This window comes from Gastrolobium bilobum, unplaced genomic scaffold (assembly GCF_033153095.1).
Source record: "Gastrolobium bilobum isolate Gb01-03AN ecotype WA unplaced genomic scaffold, APGP_CSIRO_Gbil_v1 utg8959, whole genome shotgun sequence".
In the NCBI taxonomy this organism is placed as follows: Eukaryota; Viridiplantae; Streptophyta; class Magnoliopsida; order Fabales; family Fabaceae; genus Gastrolobium; species Gastrolobium bilobum.
The window spans coordinates 468,926-483,929 of record NW_026899316.1 but is presented as its reverse complement, the minus strand read 5'-3'; the positions used below and the strand labels follow the sequence as shown (position 1 = coordinate 483,929).

The window sequence follows — 15,004 nt, the reverse complement described above, 5'->3', positions numbered from 1 at the left end:
GTCATTTTAATATTTTAATGACATAAAATTATGTTATTTTTAATAAAATTATATCGTTTTGGTGTACTTTTATATTCTTTTTGCTCCACTTTTTTTTTCTTCCAAATTTTATAAAAAAAAATAACAAAATGACATAGTTTCATTAAAAATAACATAAAGTTGTACTTTTTCCATTAATTATACGTTTGTTGGTGTATTTTCTAGTTCCCATTTTGTAATGATAGATGTAGATGTCTATTACTAATACTTTTACCATATTCCATGTTTAGATAAATTTATTATAAAATGTATTAAACATAATAAACTTTTGGCCAAAAAACATGTGTACAATCTATTTTGTTTTCAACGTAATTAATAATCAAAAGATAGTTTTTCAAGTGAAATTCTTTAAAAAAATAAAATGAATTAATAATGCAAACATGTAATTTAGAGATCCGAGATGAAAATTTATGAGTTACAGCCATAATTAAGCTAGTATTTCATGAACAAAAATATTTCACCTGAAAATTAATAACATAACATGCAAGGAAAAAACTTGAATTCTTCAATTGACTTGAGATGTTGTTAATTTCACTGCACCCACGCACATAAAACATAATGAACAAGCGGGATTTGAATGTTGTAATTCAATTACTTTGCTTAACATGAAGGGCTCGTTTGGCGGTTAGATAGATATGAAAAGATAGGATATGTTGGTAAAACATTTTTTTTTTGGGTTTTATAAGTATAATGTTGTAGGATATAAGAAAATTTTTCTACTCTCACAAATCACAATAAAAAAGAGAGAGAAAGTGGAATGATGTAACAGAAAAAAAACATGTGGACCCCACTCTTAATTGTGTGTGTAGGAAAGTGTTATTGGGTTATATAACATGATACTAATAAAACTCTTTTTTTTTTTGGTAAACATGTTGGTAAAACATTTAAATCTACTTAGGGTGCGTTTCTATTGACTTTTAAAAAAGTCATTTTATTACTTTCTTATTTTAAAAGTACTTAGTTATAACTATTTAGATTTTTTTTTAAATATTTGATTTTAAAAAAAAAAATATTTGGCTTTTGACTTCTGCTTTTTTTAAAAGCTAAAATTTATAACTTCTGAAAAAAGTAGATTTTTGCTTTTTTTATAACTTCTGCTTTTTTTAAAAGCAGACATCCAAACAGACTTTTTTCGATAAGTGTTTTTTTTTTTTAAAAAGTAACTTTTAAATAAAAAAAAGTTCATCCAAACATGCTCTTAAAGTGTGCAGTTCGGTTTGGCTTTTTTTTGTTGCAAAACTAAATTGAACTGAAAAAAATAATTCAATTTAGAGAATTGAATTGGTTTGTTTTTCTGAAACAATTGAGTTCAGCTCAAAATTGGTTTTGAATCAGTTCAGATTTGGTTCTAAGAATTAATTTTGAACCTAAATAAAAAATACAAAAAAATTGATGGAAAAAAAAAAGATAAAAAGAAATTAAAAATATAAATGATACTATAAATTAAAAAAAAAGTAATAAATAATTAAAAATAAAAAAATTAAGTAAAAATAAAGATAAATAAGAAAGAAAAATACATAAGAAAAAAAAAACAGTAAACATGTAGCCAAATTATTCCTTTTCAATGGTGAAGCCAAAAAAATAATCTAAAAGGAGACGGGGTCAATATGTAAACAAATTCGAAGCATCATCAAAGTTCTCTTTATATATGAGTAATAATAAGATCGGAAATCGAAAGACTGAATTCGAAGGGAAGAAACTTATGTTATATTATATTTTCTTTAATATTTATATGAGATTGAGGTGACGATTGCCCTCCATAACTCTCCTTATCTCTACCACTATTCCTATGTCTTGCATTGAGGTTGACTTACTGTGTACCGTGCAATTTGCGGAACAGTGACTAAAATATCACTGTTTATCAACTTTTTTACCTAAATATCACGCGAACAGTGTTATTTCTCAATCTGCCATGGGGCAAGTTCGCTACCCGGTGTAGCGAACTCAGTTTGCTGACGTGTCACGTATCTAGTGGACACTAACTTGATTTTAACCAAGTTTGCCTACATGGTAGGCGACCTTCAATTTTTTTTTTTTTTTTTTTAAAAAATTTGATACTTGTTATCCATTAAAAATGTGACACCTCATCAAACCGAGTTCGCTACACAGGGTAACGAACTTGCTCCCGTGGCATATTAGGAAATAACACTGTTCGCGTGACATCTAGGTAAAAAAGTTGGTGAATAGTTGTTGAGATATATAGTCCCACATTGGTTGTATGTGCAACTAATGTGGAGTTAATAAGGCCTTGGACACTCTCACCCTTTGAGCTAGCTTTTGGGGTGGTGTATCCCAAGGTTCTTTACATGGTATCAGAGCCTCGCCGTCCCCCACTTTCTCTTGTGGCATTTCTTAGTACAGGTAGGCTGGGCCTGTTGCATTGTCCACTCTTCAAGCCCAATGGGCTCTCGTGTGAGGGGGCGTATTGAGATATATAGTCTCACATTGGTTGTATGTGCAACTAATGTGGAGTTTATAAGGCCTTGGATACTCCCACCCTTTGAGCTAGCTTTTGGGATGATATATCTCAAGGTTCTTGTGATGCCACCGCAATTTGCCAATTAAGATTGTGGCAACTCTGATGTTGATTAAAGGATAGCAGGTTCGAGTTTGTATAATTTTAAGGAAAGTACTAGGGTTGCTGATTGCCTTGGATTGTTTACCCATGGCCTAGAGTTGGGTCTCCATATATGCGACAAATCATCACCTATAGATGATGCAAACGTTTCTAGTATCTTCCTTAGAGATTTTGGTGATCTGTATTAATTTATAGGTTCGAATCTAAATATTATTGTTGTATCAAATATAAATTCAAAGATGCGTTCATACTTTGACACACAATAACTAGTCCTGCTCCCATTATCGGCACTGTTCATTAGAGGGGGTAAATGAACGAGACTTCTTTTGATTCGAGTCGTAAAGGCCTAGGATACATATCTAAAATTGATTTGTTGGAAACAAATTTGAAATTGTATTAAAGTTCGTTTAATAAAAAAGTCTCATGTTCGAATTCAAAAGTTCAGCTTTAAAACCTTTCAAGTTGGTCTAGTATATTACTTTTTATTTTTATTTTATATTTTTTATACTATTTGTAATAGCTGTCTCTCTCTCTTCAATCTATTTCACCTCATTTTATTGATTAAACAGATTTTTTGAATTATTTTGTTCTATATTATATTGTTTGGATATACATTAAATTTATGAATATTTATGGAATTACTAGTGTTATTGATTGTATATTCTATTTGGATAATTTTTGTTATCTTATTTTTCTTAAACAGACTAAACTATGCTTTTATTTTTTGTAAATAAGTCAGGTCAGGCCGAGAATTATATTCATAACAGGTAACATGTTTGATAAGGCTAACACATTTAAATACAGGCTTGACCTTTTCAGACCAAAGTTCGACTCGCCTCAGCCCATTAAGAGTGTATTTGGATGGGCTTCTGGCCCGCCCCCCAGGAGCTACTTTTTTTATAAAAAAAAGTGTTTTTGAAAATTTTAAACTTATTTGGATTTGAATTTTAGTAAAAGCAAAAGTCAGTCAAAAAGTCAAAAATTAACTTTTTTGACAAGTTAAAAATTTTAACGAAAGAAGCAAAAGCTAAAAAGTAATTCAAAAATTCTACTTCCAGTTTTATCCAATTCCTTCGACATCCATCTCAGTCGCAACATTCTTCTTCCTCTCTTTCAACTTTATTTTTTTTCTTCTCCCAACTTTTCATTCCTTCATCACCGCTCCATTTTTTTCTCGGTATTCTCTCTCTTTTCTTCCATTCATTTTTCATTTTTTTCATTTCCTTCATCGCCTTTCTCTTCCCTTCCTTGCTGCTATTGTTTTTTTCTCTTTCTTTTATTTGTGCATAAAACAGAGAAGAGTGGAATCTTTGGTGAGCGTTTTTTACTTGCTTTCCTAAAAACACTGATTGGAACAAAATGGAAGGAAGAATCTGAAACTTCTATTCAATGCCATTATGTCCTCTGGCATGTGGACTTCGTGGAGTGATGAAGTGAAAGGTTGGGTAAGAGAGGAGAGAAAATGTAACGGAATTGAAAAGCCATGTTGAAGGTGATACGGCATTTTGAACCCTGATATGTTTTGTTTGTTGGTTGAATTGAAACATTTTATTGTGCAGTTTGTGTGAATAATTTCGATTTGTACAGTATTTTCAGCAGCGGCGAGCGGAGAGATAGGGGCGGACGTGCGAGAGGTGCTGGAGGCGATGACGGCGACCGTGGATCGGAAAGGCGCTAGCAGGGGACTGCCGGCGGGGCGGTGTTTTGAAGAGTAGGAAAGAAAAATTAGGGATAGAGGGTGACAGGAAAGGGGAGATTTTTTTAAGGGCACAATATAATTTTATTCTTTAGAAGTGCTTTTTTATTTTAACATTCAAAATATATTTTTACTTAAAAGTACTTTTTAAATATTGCATCCAAACACAAAATAATTTTAACTTTCAAAAAAAGTTATTCTAAAAAATAACTCATAAAAAAGTTTTTTTTTAAAAGCTCATATAAACAGAGCCTAGCACCCTTACTCTCCACTATCAGATTTATAGGCAATGACTAATGAGGTTACGTAAATCTATATTTTTATATTTATTTTACGGGGTAAATTAAGTTATGGTTAATAATTAACTAGCATATAATTATTTCTTGGGAAAAGTTCAAAAACTCTCTCGTGACATTGCTTTGAATCACTTATATTTTTATGTTTTTTTAATCCCTTAATCTTCTATGATTTTTTCCAATCACACTAATTCTTAACACTATTAGAAAAATAGATAAGTATATATATTTTACCCTTCTTAGGAGAAGAAAATAAAATGATAAAACAAATAAGATTAAATGCTACAAAGACTTAGAACACTTAATAAAAGAAAAAAGAAAAAAAAATGTGTTAAAATAAAAAAGGAAACAAATATATAAAAAAAGAAAATAGAATAAGAACGAAAAAATAAAATCAAATATCTTAAAAATCACAACAGTGACAGAAAAGACCAAAACTAAAAAAATATACCAAAAACAAAAAACTAGAAGAAAAAATTAAGATGAAAATAAAATAAAATAAAAATCACTTATGAATTTCCAATGTACTTAGTTTTTTATCCTTTTTTTTCCTTGCTCTATTTTATTTAGATATGTTTAGTCCTTTTTTATTTTTATTTTTCACTCTTTGATCTATTTTATTCTGATTTTCTCTGCGAATTTTTTTTTAGCTTTACGCCACCCCATATACTAAATATTTTCATAAAAAACAAAACAAAAATATCTAAATAAAAAGAATAAACAGACCAAGGACAAAAAAATAAAAAAAACCAAAGCATATATATTAGAAATTCATAGCTGTGATTTCTTTCTGTTCTATTTATTTTTTATCTTAAATTTTCTTCTATATTTTTGTCTTCAATATTTTCTTCATTTAAATTTTTTAATTTTAGTCTTTTCTGTCACTGTTTTGATCTTTAATATATTTGATCTTATTTTTTCTTTAATTTTTTTCTTATTCGAATTTTTATACGTTTATTTATTTTATTTAGACGCATAACACATTTGATTATTTTTTTTGCTATTTCTTTATTTTAGTCTTTTATTAAGTGTTATAAGTTTTCATAATATTTGGTCTTATTTTTTTATCACTTTATTTTCTTATTCTAAGAATGGTAGAATAGGTATACTTAGTTAATTTTCTAACAATATTAAAGAGGGGTGTGAATGAAAAAAAAATACAAGGGATTAAGTGATTAAAAACACACAGGGATGTAAGTGATTCACAACAATATCACATGGATTTTTTTGAACTTTTCCCTTATTTCTTTAATGATTAAGATATTTTGTGCAGCGAATGAATCTTATAATGGAGAAAATTATTTCTCTTTTCCAAGTTAGTTTCGTTCCCAATAGAAAAATTCAAGATAACATAATCTTTGTGTAGGAATTAATCCACTCCATACATAAGATGCGAGGCAGGAGCCCTGTCGTGGCTATAAAAATTGATCTTATAAAGGCATATGATAAGCTCAGTTGGAATTTTCTGAAACGTAATCTGGATGAAATTGTTTTTCCTAATCATTTGATTAATATGATTATGAGTTGTGTGCAGTCCCCTAAGATTAATATTTTGTGGAATGGTAGCAAATCAGATGAATTTATTCCCTCAAGAGGGATCGGACAAGGGGATCCCTTATCTCCTTATTTATTTGTTATTGCAATGGAAAAATTGTCACGTATTATTAGCACTGTTGTTAGGGGTCATATTTGGAAGCCTATTTGTGCAGGTAAAGGAGGTCCTCAGATTTCTCACCTTTGCAGACGATCTTATGATTTTTATGGAGGCGATTATGGATTAAATAGATGTGTTGATGCAATGTCTCAATTTATTTGAAGAAATTTTTGGTCAAAAGCTTAGTGTAAAAAAAACTACAATATTTTTCTCCAAGAACACTAGTGAAGAGTTGGTTATGAGCATAACCAATTGTAGTGACTTCAGGCGTGTAAAGAATATGGGAAGATATCTGGGGTCCATGATACAACAAGGAAGAGTTACTAGAGATCTTTATGAGAATACTGGTGAGAAAGTTAGAGGTAAGCTAAGCTTTTGGCATCAACAATGTCTTTCACGGGCTGGGCGTGTCTCTTACACAATCGTTCATGGAGACTATTCCTCTTTTTCCAGATGCAGAGCTGTAAAATTCCTAGGGGTATATGCTTAGAGTTGGAGAAAATACAATGTTCTTTTGTTTGGGGGATAAGGAGAATCATAGTAGGCATCATAGTATCAGTTGGGAGGTCATTCTTCAGCCAAAGACGTGTGGTGGTTTAGAGTTGAAAAGTTTAGAGTTGATGAATGATGTTTTCATTGCTAAAAGGGCTTGGGAGTACCATTCTTCTCCTAACCATCTATGGGCTCAGGTGTTACATGCAAAATTCGAGACTGATAGGCGTCGTGGTGGTCCTTTCATATCTAGGAATGGTGATTCAAATTTGTGGAAAAACTTGAGTATGGTGTGGAAGAAAATGGAGGTTCAGATCTATTGAAAATTGGATAATGGTGAGAAGATTAATTTTTGGAGAGATAAATGGTTATTTCATGGAAAATCCTTATTAGAGGATCTCAATAACAATGAACAGGTCATGGATATGAACAAGACTGTTTCTGATTGGATAACTATTTCAGGTGACTGGGATTATGAAGAATTGAATCGTTGGTTTCCTAATTATGTAATTGAAAAGTTTAGGAACACTTTGGCCCCTTCCAGCGTTGATGATACTGACATTTTGGCGTGGGACTTATTGGGGCATCATGTTGTTTCCGTAAAAAACATTTATAATCGTCTCAGTAAACTGAGGGGTTTGAGAGTTGGAAATTGTAATGTTTGAAAGAATATGTGGGCATGAAAAGGACCACAAAAATTTAAGTTTTTATATGGAAGGTAGTTCATGGCAGACTTCTTACGATGAATTGCATAGCTCAATGGAATGGTGGTAATGACTCTTGTCCAATATGTAATTCACAATTTAAGGCACTGTCGTCATGCGAAATTTTTGTGGTGCAGTTTACTTACTGAGGAGTTTTGGGGAATTTTCTTTGATCATAATTTTGAAATGTGGCTTCATAATTTCATTAGTGATGGGAGGGGAACTTTAGTGCATGATTTCTGCTTATCTACTTTTTTTATTACTTGTTGGAAGTTATGGCAATGGAGGAATGGAACTATCCACGGTGCTTTGGTTACTCTGTTGAGTCATAGGGAGCTTTAGATTTGTAATTTTCTTAAAGAAGTGCATGAATCTTTGCAAGCCTCGACTGGTACGCAATCAGAACAAATATTTGTGACTGTTGATATTGCTTGGCAGTTTCCAATGGAGGGTTTCATTAAAGTTAACATTGACGGAGCTTCTCGTGGCAATCCAGGACAAGCTTCTTGTGGTGGGGTGGTTAGGGATGCTCAAGGGAACTGGATTACTGGTTTTGCTTACAGGTTAGGTGTTTGTAGTTATTTCAGGGCTGAACTCTGGGGTGTCTTCCGAGGACTGTAACTGGCTTGGAATTATGGGTTTAGGAATGTGATTTTGGAAAGTGACTCTTCTAGTGGGGTCACTATACTCACCTCTTTAGGTGCAGTAGCTCGTGATCGTCATTTGATTGCTCGCATACGAGCTTTGATGCAGAGAGGTCGGATTGTCAGATTTCATCACACTTCCAGAGAAGAAAACGTCTGTGCCGATTGGATTACATATTTCATCTTTGATAACAATGAGAATTTAGATTATTTCGTCAGCAAAGAGGAATTCAACTGTTGTTCCTAGTTGACCTTGCTGCTATAGGCAGACCTCGTACGTTAGTTGTTCAGTAGTTGTTGTTTTTTTTATTTGTTTGATTTCTTTTCTTTGGTGGGCTTAGGCCCTATGTTATACCAAAAATAAAAAAGAGTTATTAAAGGAGAAATATGAAATATTCAGTTAAAAGTACACAGTAAATATAAATTTCTTATAATAGTTATGGATAATTTTTTTTTTGTTATTCTCCAAAAAAAAAAACAAGGAAAAAAGTTGTGATGCAAGCAAATAAAATGGGCAACCAACAACTCACCAAAAAAAAAGGGCAGCCAACATTAATTCGTAGAATAAATTTTAGGAAATTTTATTTCGTGTCTCTGAGCAGCAATGTTATTAAAATCTGTTCGGTCATTGACCCGGTCGAGGTACTGGATCACTGGTTCAACCGCATGACCCAGTAATTATATGTAATTCTATATTTTATATGAAAAAATTATAAACATACTCAAATATCTAAAAAAAAATTGATAATTTTTTTAAATATTTTAATGTAAAAATAAAAAATAACATATTATTATCCAATAAAGGATCAAACAAAAATATAATTATTATGATACAGGACTTCAGGTTCAGTAAACGACACCTCTAACTATAAATCAAATCAAATTTTTCTGCATTGTATATAACTAAGATAATATTAGTGTTGTAGGTATATAACTTATGTAAGTCAATAAACAAAAAAATATTAAAATATATCCATTATTATTATTTTTTTGAAAAAAAAGATTTTGAATTTTATTTTTTGGGACCGGGCCGGGTCAACGGTTAACAGATTGGGTCACCGATTTTTATAAAAACCAGCCAGGTCGCACTGATTCTAACTCATGGCCGATCCGTTGCTTCAACCGGACCGATTATATAACTGGTTTATCGTTTTTCAGGACCACCCGGCAATGTGAGTCCAGTTTTATCAACATTGCTTTGCATTATTACTTGATTTTTTTTTGGAGTTACCTAACCCTAATTATCTCGTTGAGACGAGTTGGCTCCCTCCGGTATCTCCACGAGCTTCGACTCTTTGAGCCGGCTATGGGACTAATCCGGAGTGCGGGGGAACAGTATGGCTGATCTTTTAGTTTTGTGTAAATGGACCTAGAATTTTTTATGATAGGGCAAAAATAAAATATAAAAGTTATAAGTATTATTAAGATTAATGTGAGGGATTAATTACAAATATTTTTTAAGGAGGGACTAACTATTAATACTAAGTCTGTTATTATTAAAAAATTACTATTTTATATATATAATAATAGAAAAAAAAATCAAAATTTAGGGAATGGTAACAATCTATTATTGCCTCTCCCCTAAATCCGCCCCCGGTACTTGGCTCGCCGGTTCTTTTACAAGTTACAACTAAATTAGACTTACGAATTGTACTAAAAAAAATTAGATTTACGAAAATATTTATAGTATTACGGGAATATCGGACATTAGTATATCATTTATCAAATATGATAAAAATAACCTATTTAACTATCTCTTATTTTTATAATTATTTCCATCTATATTTTATTTTTTCTCCTTTTTGATCATAGGGTAATTACTCTTGTAACACTAAAATGTGCTCTAAATTTGCATGTCTCTTTTATGAGTTGCCCTGACGTCGAACAGACGAACACTACCGCGTTAATCATTTGCAATTTAGCACACCATGCTATTAGGACACGTTGACGTTACCAATTCGAGTTTTATTGTGTGAGTGGATGGCTAATAGATTTTTGTCCACTAACATTAATTTCATTTAAATTCTTATTGTAATGTTTGGTAGATGTATTTATAAAGATCAACGTAAAAAATGTGAAGATTTTTTTAATGATTTATATTATTTTTTAACATATTTTTTCATATAAGAGTTATTTGGATTTAAAGTATGGCTATTATATAGATATTTTTTATTGGATCAACGTACAAATGTAAAGAACCAATTCAATGCAAAAATTTAATCTATTGGATGAGTTTTTTTTAATGGGTTATATGATTTTCTAGTAGTATTAAAATAAAATGGAATTCATAGTTTTATTTTATATTTCATGTATTTTTGAAATTGAACACATCATATTAAAAAATAATATATTTTAATTTCATTTAGGAAATGAATAAAACAAAATGCTCTTTCTGTATGTCAAATGCTGACTATATGTTTATTTCAGAAACTCTTGACGGTAAAGAATGGCATGACTCATTTCTAGTGGACACGCGTCTTTAATAATGCTTATTTCATGGTTTCTCCCTTTTCTTCTTTCTTTATGCATGATGTTGTTTTATGTGGCATAAAAAAGAAGAAGAAGAAAGAAAGGTCTAATGCGACGTATGGTCTTGTTCCACCTTTCAAAAGCACTTCTCATTTCTTAATAACTAAGAAAAAAGAAAGAGCAATTCGGTAACATTCTACAATCTTACTTTACAGCTTCCAGAAACAAAGAGCCATCCAATGAGAAAATACTGCTGTGGAAGTAATTATCTCGAAACTTAATAGAATTTACATAAAATGCACAACTTACAGCATGATATAGCTAGAAATATTTAGTATCAATATGCATTCCTCACTTCCTTTTAACTTTTGTGTTTACTTGAACCCTCAATTTTCGCTAATAGCTTATGAAACATTTATATTATCCATAGTTTGTGTAAAACAAACCCAGCACTCTCACTCAATGCGCCTTGCCACATGCGAAAAAATAAAAAATAAAAAGCTTGCCTTTCATATTACATTTATTTTTTTATACAAACCTTTATATATTGCATTAGGCTCTTTGATCAAACAAGGTGTTTTTCACCGCTTTAATTTTAATAAAGGTCTTTTAGTGTCGCTGACGAGTCCTAGCAACACTGAGCGCTGCAATTCTCTTGGGGCATTTACACAACTATGTCAATTGATACAATTTCGTTAGTGTAAAACTTCAAAAGCTGTACCTTTTTACTCGGGTATCTAAATCAGATTTTTTTTTTTGATTTTACATAACTTTTTGAGATCTACATAATGACACATCATTTGACATATTTTATCTCTTACAAACATGCTATGTTCCAAATTTGTAAACAATCACAAGAAAAAGACTACGATAACATGTTGGCCATGCTTGATACCTCTGAAGCTGTCATCTACCCCTGCTATGTTTCTTCTTTCCCTACTACTAGGATTTTCCATTCTTGCTCCCACTTTTTTTTCGCTTTCTTTTTCATCACAAAAATAAAGCAGGGATAGACGATAACATGTTGGTCATGCTTGATGTCTTTGAAGCTATCGTCTATCTCTGCTATATTCCTTCTTTCCTTATTGTTAGGGTTCTCCATTTTTGCTCCTACTTTTTCTTTGTTTTCTTTTCTTCAGAAAAATATAGTAGGGATAGACGATAACATGCTGGCCAAAAGCTATCGTTTATCCCTGCTTTGTTCCTTTGTTCCTTTTTTCCTTATAGCCAGGGTTCTCCATTTTTTTTCCAACTTTTTCTTTATTTTCTTTTCTTCACAAAAATAAATTTTGAAATTAACTATTATCTCGCACAGGTGCTATTGCAACTCTAATAGACAGAAATTCAATTAATTAAAATATCAACAAAATTGATTTGAAAATCGAGAAAGTTAAACAAATCAAGGGTTTTTACCTCTTCTCGCCAAAATTTGACAAACATCATATGTTATTATTCAAACATATGCTTCTGGATTTAAAAACTCTTGTGATAGTGGTACCATTATTACAAATCCAAATTATGTTTGTGAGAGATAAAATATGTCAAATGAGGTGTCATTGCGTAGAACTCGAAAAGTTATGTGAAATAAATAAAAAATCATTTGATTTGGATACCCAAATCAAAAGTTATGACATTTCGAAGGTTTACGATAACAGAATTGCCTATGGTAACGAGATTGTGCCATTTGGCACAATCGTGTGAGTGACACCAAAGGAGTTGCGACACTCAGTGTCGCTGGATCCGGTGGCATTAAATAACCCCATTAGTAAATATCAGAAATCAAATATCAGATAACGAAATTAAAGGGGTAAACGTAAACCACACACACCCGGTCAAAGATCCCATTGCATTAACCCTCTTTATGAATGCATTTTCTCATCCATAAGGAAAACCAATTGGACTGTGTTAAGCGACCGTGAATGTATAACTTGGTTGATTTTTATTTTTTTTGCTAATTCAGGTAAAGCACAAAAAGAAAAAGGAAAAAAGAGAGTCAATGATTAATGGATAAAAGCCTGGAGCGTTTACCAGCAAGTGAACGAGTGTGAGTGAGTGTGACCATACATAAACACTGAAATTGGAGCTAAGGAACCGCATAAACATTACACCATAAAGCCGATATCTAAAACAAACATTCTTAATATGCTATACTATTTGACTCTTTAGTTTCATATCATAAATGTTACAGCAAATGCTGTGGCAAAAATGTTGGTTACAATTGACATAAGCACATCTGGATTAATAAAGTGAGAATAGCAAGATTTTTTTTGGTCAATAATTTGTGATATAAATAGACCATATATTTAAATATATCATGAGATTTTACTTTCCAGCTTCCACCTTCAATTTCTCCAGTTGAGCCTTCAATTGGCAAAGTAAAGCGGCACGTCATATTGCATTTGAGAATCAGTAGAGGGGTCTACCCTAAACATAGAATGCCACAAAAAGAAAGGGGTCATCTTATTGCTAAAGTCATATGGTGGGGACAGTTGTCTTTCACACACCACCCAATAAACTTCTGTCGCCCACTTCACTTCCTTTCCATTCATACCACAAATCGGATTCAGTCAGCATAAAAACTTCCTTTTTCAATCCCTCTTTGATCAGAACTATACAAAAGGCAAAAGGTATATTCATTCACCTAAGATGTTAAAAACTAGATGCATGAATCCCGAGGAGTATATACAAATTTCAATCCAATTCAGCCTCAGCGTTTCCCACCTCTTTTCTTCAACACTGACTTAAGAAATAACAAACAAACAATCAAGAATCCCAAAGCTGCAAACCCACCAACCGCAAGAGCCACTGTCCTCTCCGTGTGTTGATGCTCCCCTGACCCTGATCCAAAAAAATAAAACCAAACTCAAAAATCATGCTTTTATTAAATTCTCACTAAACAAACAACCACAACCACCTACCCAGATCCCTCGAATCCCTTCCCCAACCCCACTTCTCAAATCCCCCCTTAATGGCATTTGGCTCAATAATAATTTAGATTAGCACTTACACAAACTCATATCATATAATATACACAATACATGTTTTTTCCCACCTGAAAAATAATAAATAATTTCCCTTATTTTTAAAAAAAATTGCCGTTAGCTCACACTGACATAAGCACAAACACGTAAAGAACAACATTGAAACTTGCATAGATATTCTAATAATCACAATACATTAATCTCTATTGTTTTACTTACCTGACGAAGATGACATGGTGGGAACTCCACTGGGGTAAAAGCTATAACTGATATAGCAATTGTGAAGATAAATTTGTGCAGAAATTGAGTCACCACAATCAACCTTGGCTTGTTCCTCAGCACTCTTGACACAAACCCCACAATTATCATTCCCCAAATCACCCTCACACTGCCCCAACACATATAGAGATTGGTAGCTCCCCGTGTAAAACAAGCTCCCACCACTCCTCACGCCATTCTCCACCATACCAAACGCAGTGTCCCGCGCGGCCTCGAAACCGCCGCCGTCGCCGGCCTTCTTGGACCCGCAAACCTTGTACAGCAGCTGGGTCTGAGGCACCTGCCTGAACCCGACCACCTCGTACCTCAGGTAGCACCCGCTGAGCTGGACGCGGGCAGCCGCCACGTCGCCGCCGCAGAGCTTGTCGAGCATGTCGGCGATCTTGCTGACGCAGCTGTAGCAGTCGGAGTTGGTGAGGTCGCCCCTGCATTGGTAGACGCCGGTGATGGCATTCTGGGCGTCGCCGGAGGTTGTGGAGGCGAAACCCTTCTGTCCGGAGCTCGACACGAGAGAAGCCAATAGGGGTTTGAGGTTCTGTGACGATGGGTCTTGCAGTTTCTGATCAGAACAACCCTTGTAAACCAAGTTTGTTGTATCTGCAGCTGAGGTAGGAGTAGGAGTAAGAGCACCAAGAAGGAGAAGGAGAACAAAAACTGTTACGAAAAGCGTGAAGGGGAGCGTGTCCATATTTTTAGTGTTTGTTTTCGCTGCTTATTTTTTTTGTTTTATATGCAACAAACAACCTCTACCTCCTCTCACTCGTTGTATGCCATTCTGGGTGGGATCGTTTTCTCGTTCTCAATCAAATTAATATTTTAAGTGAAAAAAACTAGCTAGTTCGTCTTTTGAATTATTAGTGAAACAGAGGTTAAATTATTGGTTTGTCTAATTCTGTTGCAAAAACTTGGACATAAGTGTAAAGTTAATGAGGTTATTTTGACCCAAAAGCATCTTTTGAATGCACCCAACAAATCAACAAATTATATTTTTTATACAGTTAGACGCGGAGCGTGTTCCTCTGTGGTACGGATATGGTAGCCTCTGCGGTTTATAACGCGTGGGCTTAAAGGGTAATGAACACTGACGCATTCTTATATACTGTATACATATAATTATTTTAAAGGAAATAGTTAGAAAGACTCATAAATCATAATACAAATAAGGTTCATAG

General features: G+C 33.0%; 1 protein-coding gene across 1 annotated transcript; it reads right to left on the bottom strand.

Moving 5' to 3' along the window:
• Positions 1-13,031: 13,031 nt before the first annotated feature.
• LOC133289519 (plasmodesmata-located protein 1-like) lies at positions 13,032-14,524 on the bottom strand. The gene is made up of 2 exons (XM_061487494.1): positions 13,773-14,524; positions 13,032-13,410 (listed from the first exon to the last, which is right to left on the bottom strand). Exons 1-2 carry the CDS (start codon positions 14,518-14,520, stop codon positions 13,280-13,282), a joined length of 879 nt encoding a protein of 292 aa, XP_061343478.1. The 5' UTR covers positions 14,521-14,524; the 3' UTR covers positions 13,032-13,279.
• Positions 14,525-15,004: the final 480 nt, after the last annotated feature.

Excerpts from the sequence above, each read along its gene's own strand:
- LOC133289519 (XM_061487494.1), bottom strand. The coding sequence starts at position 14,520 with ATGGACACGCTCCCCTTCACGCTTTTCGTAACAGTTTTTGTTCTCCTT. Across the intron at positions 13,411-13,772 it reads CACCATGTCATCTTCGTCAG|GGTCAGGGGAGCATCAACAC; the intron begins GTAAGTAAAACA and ends TTTTTGGATCAG.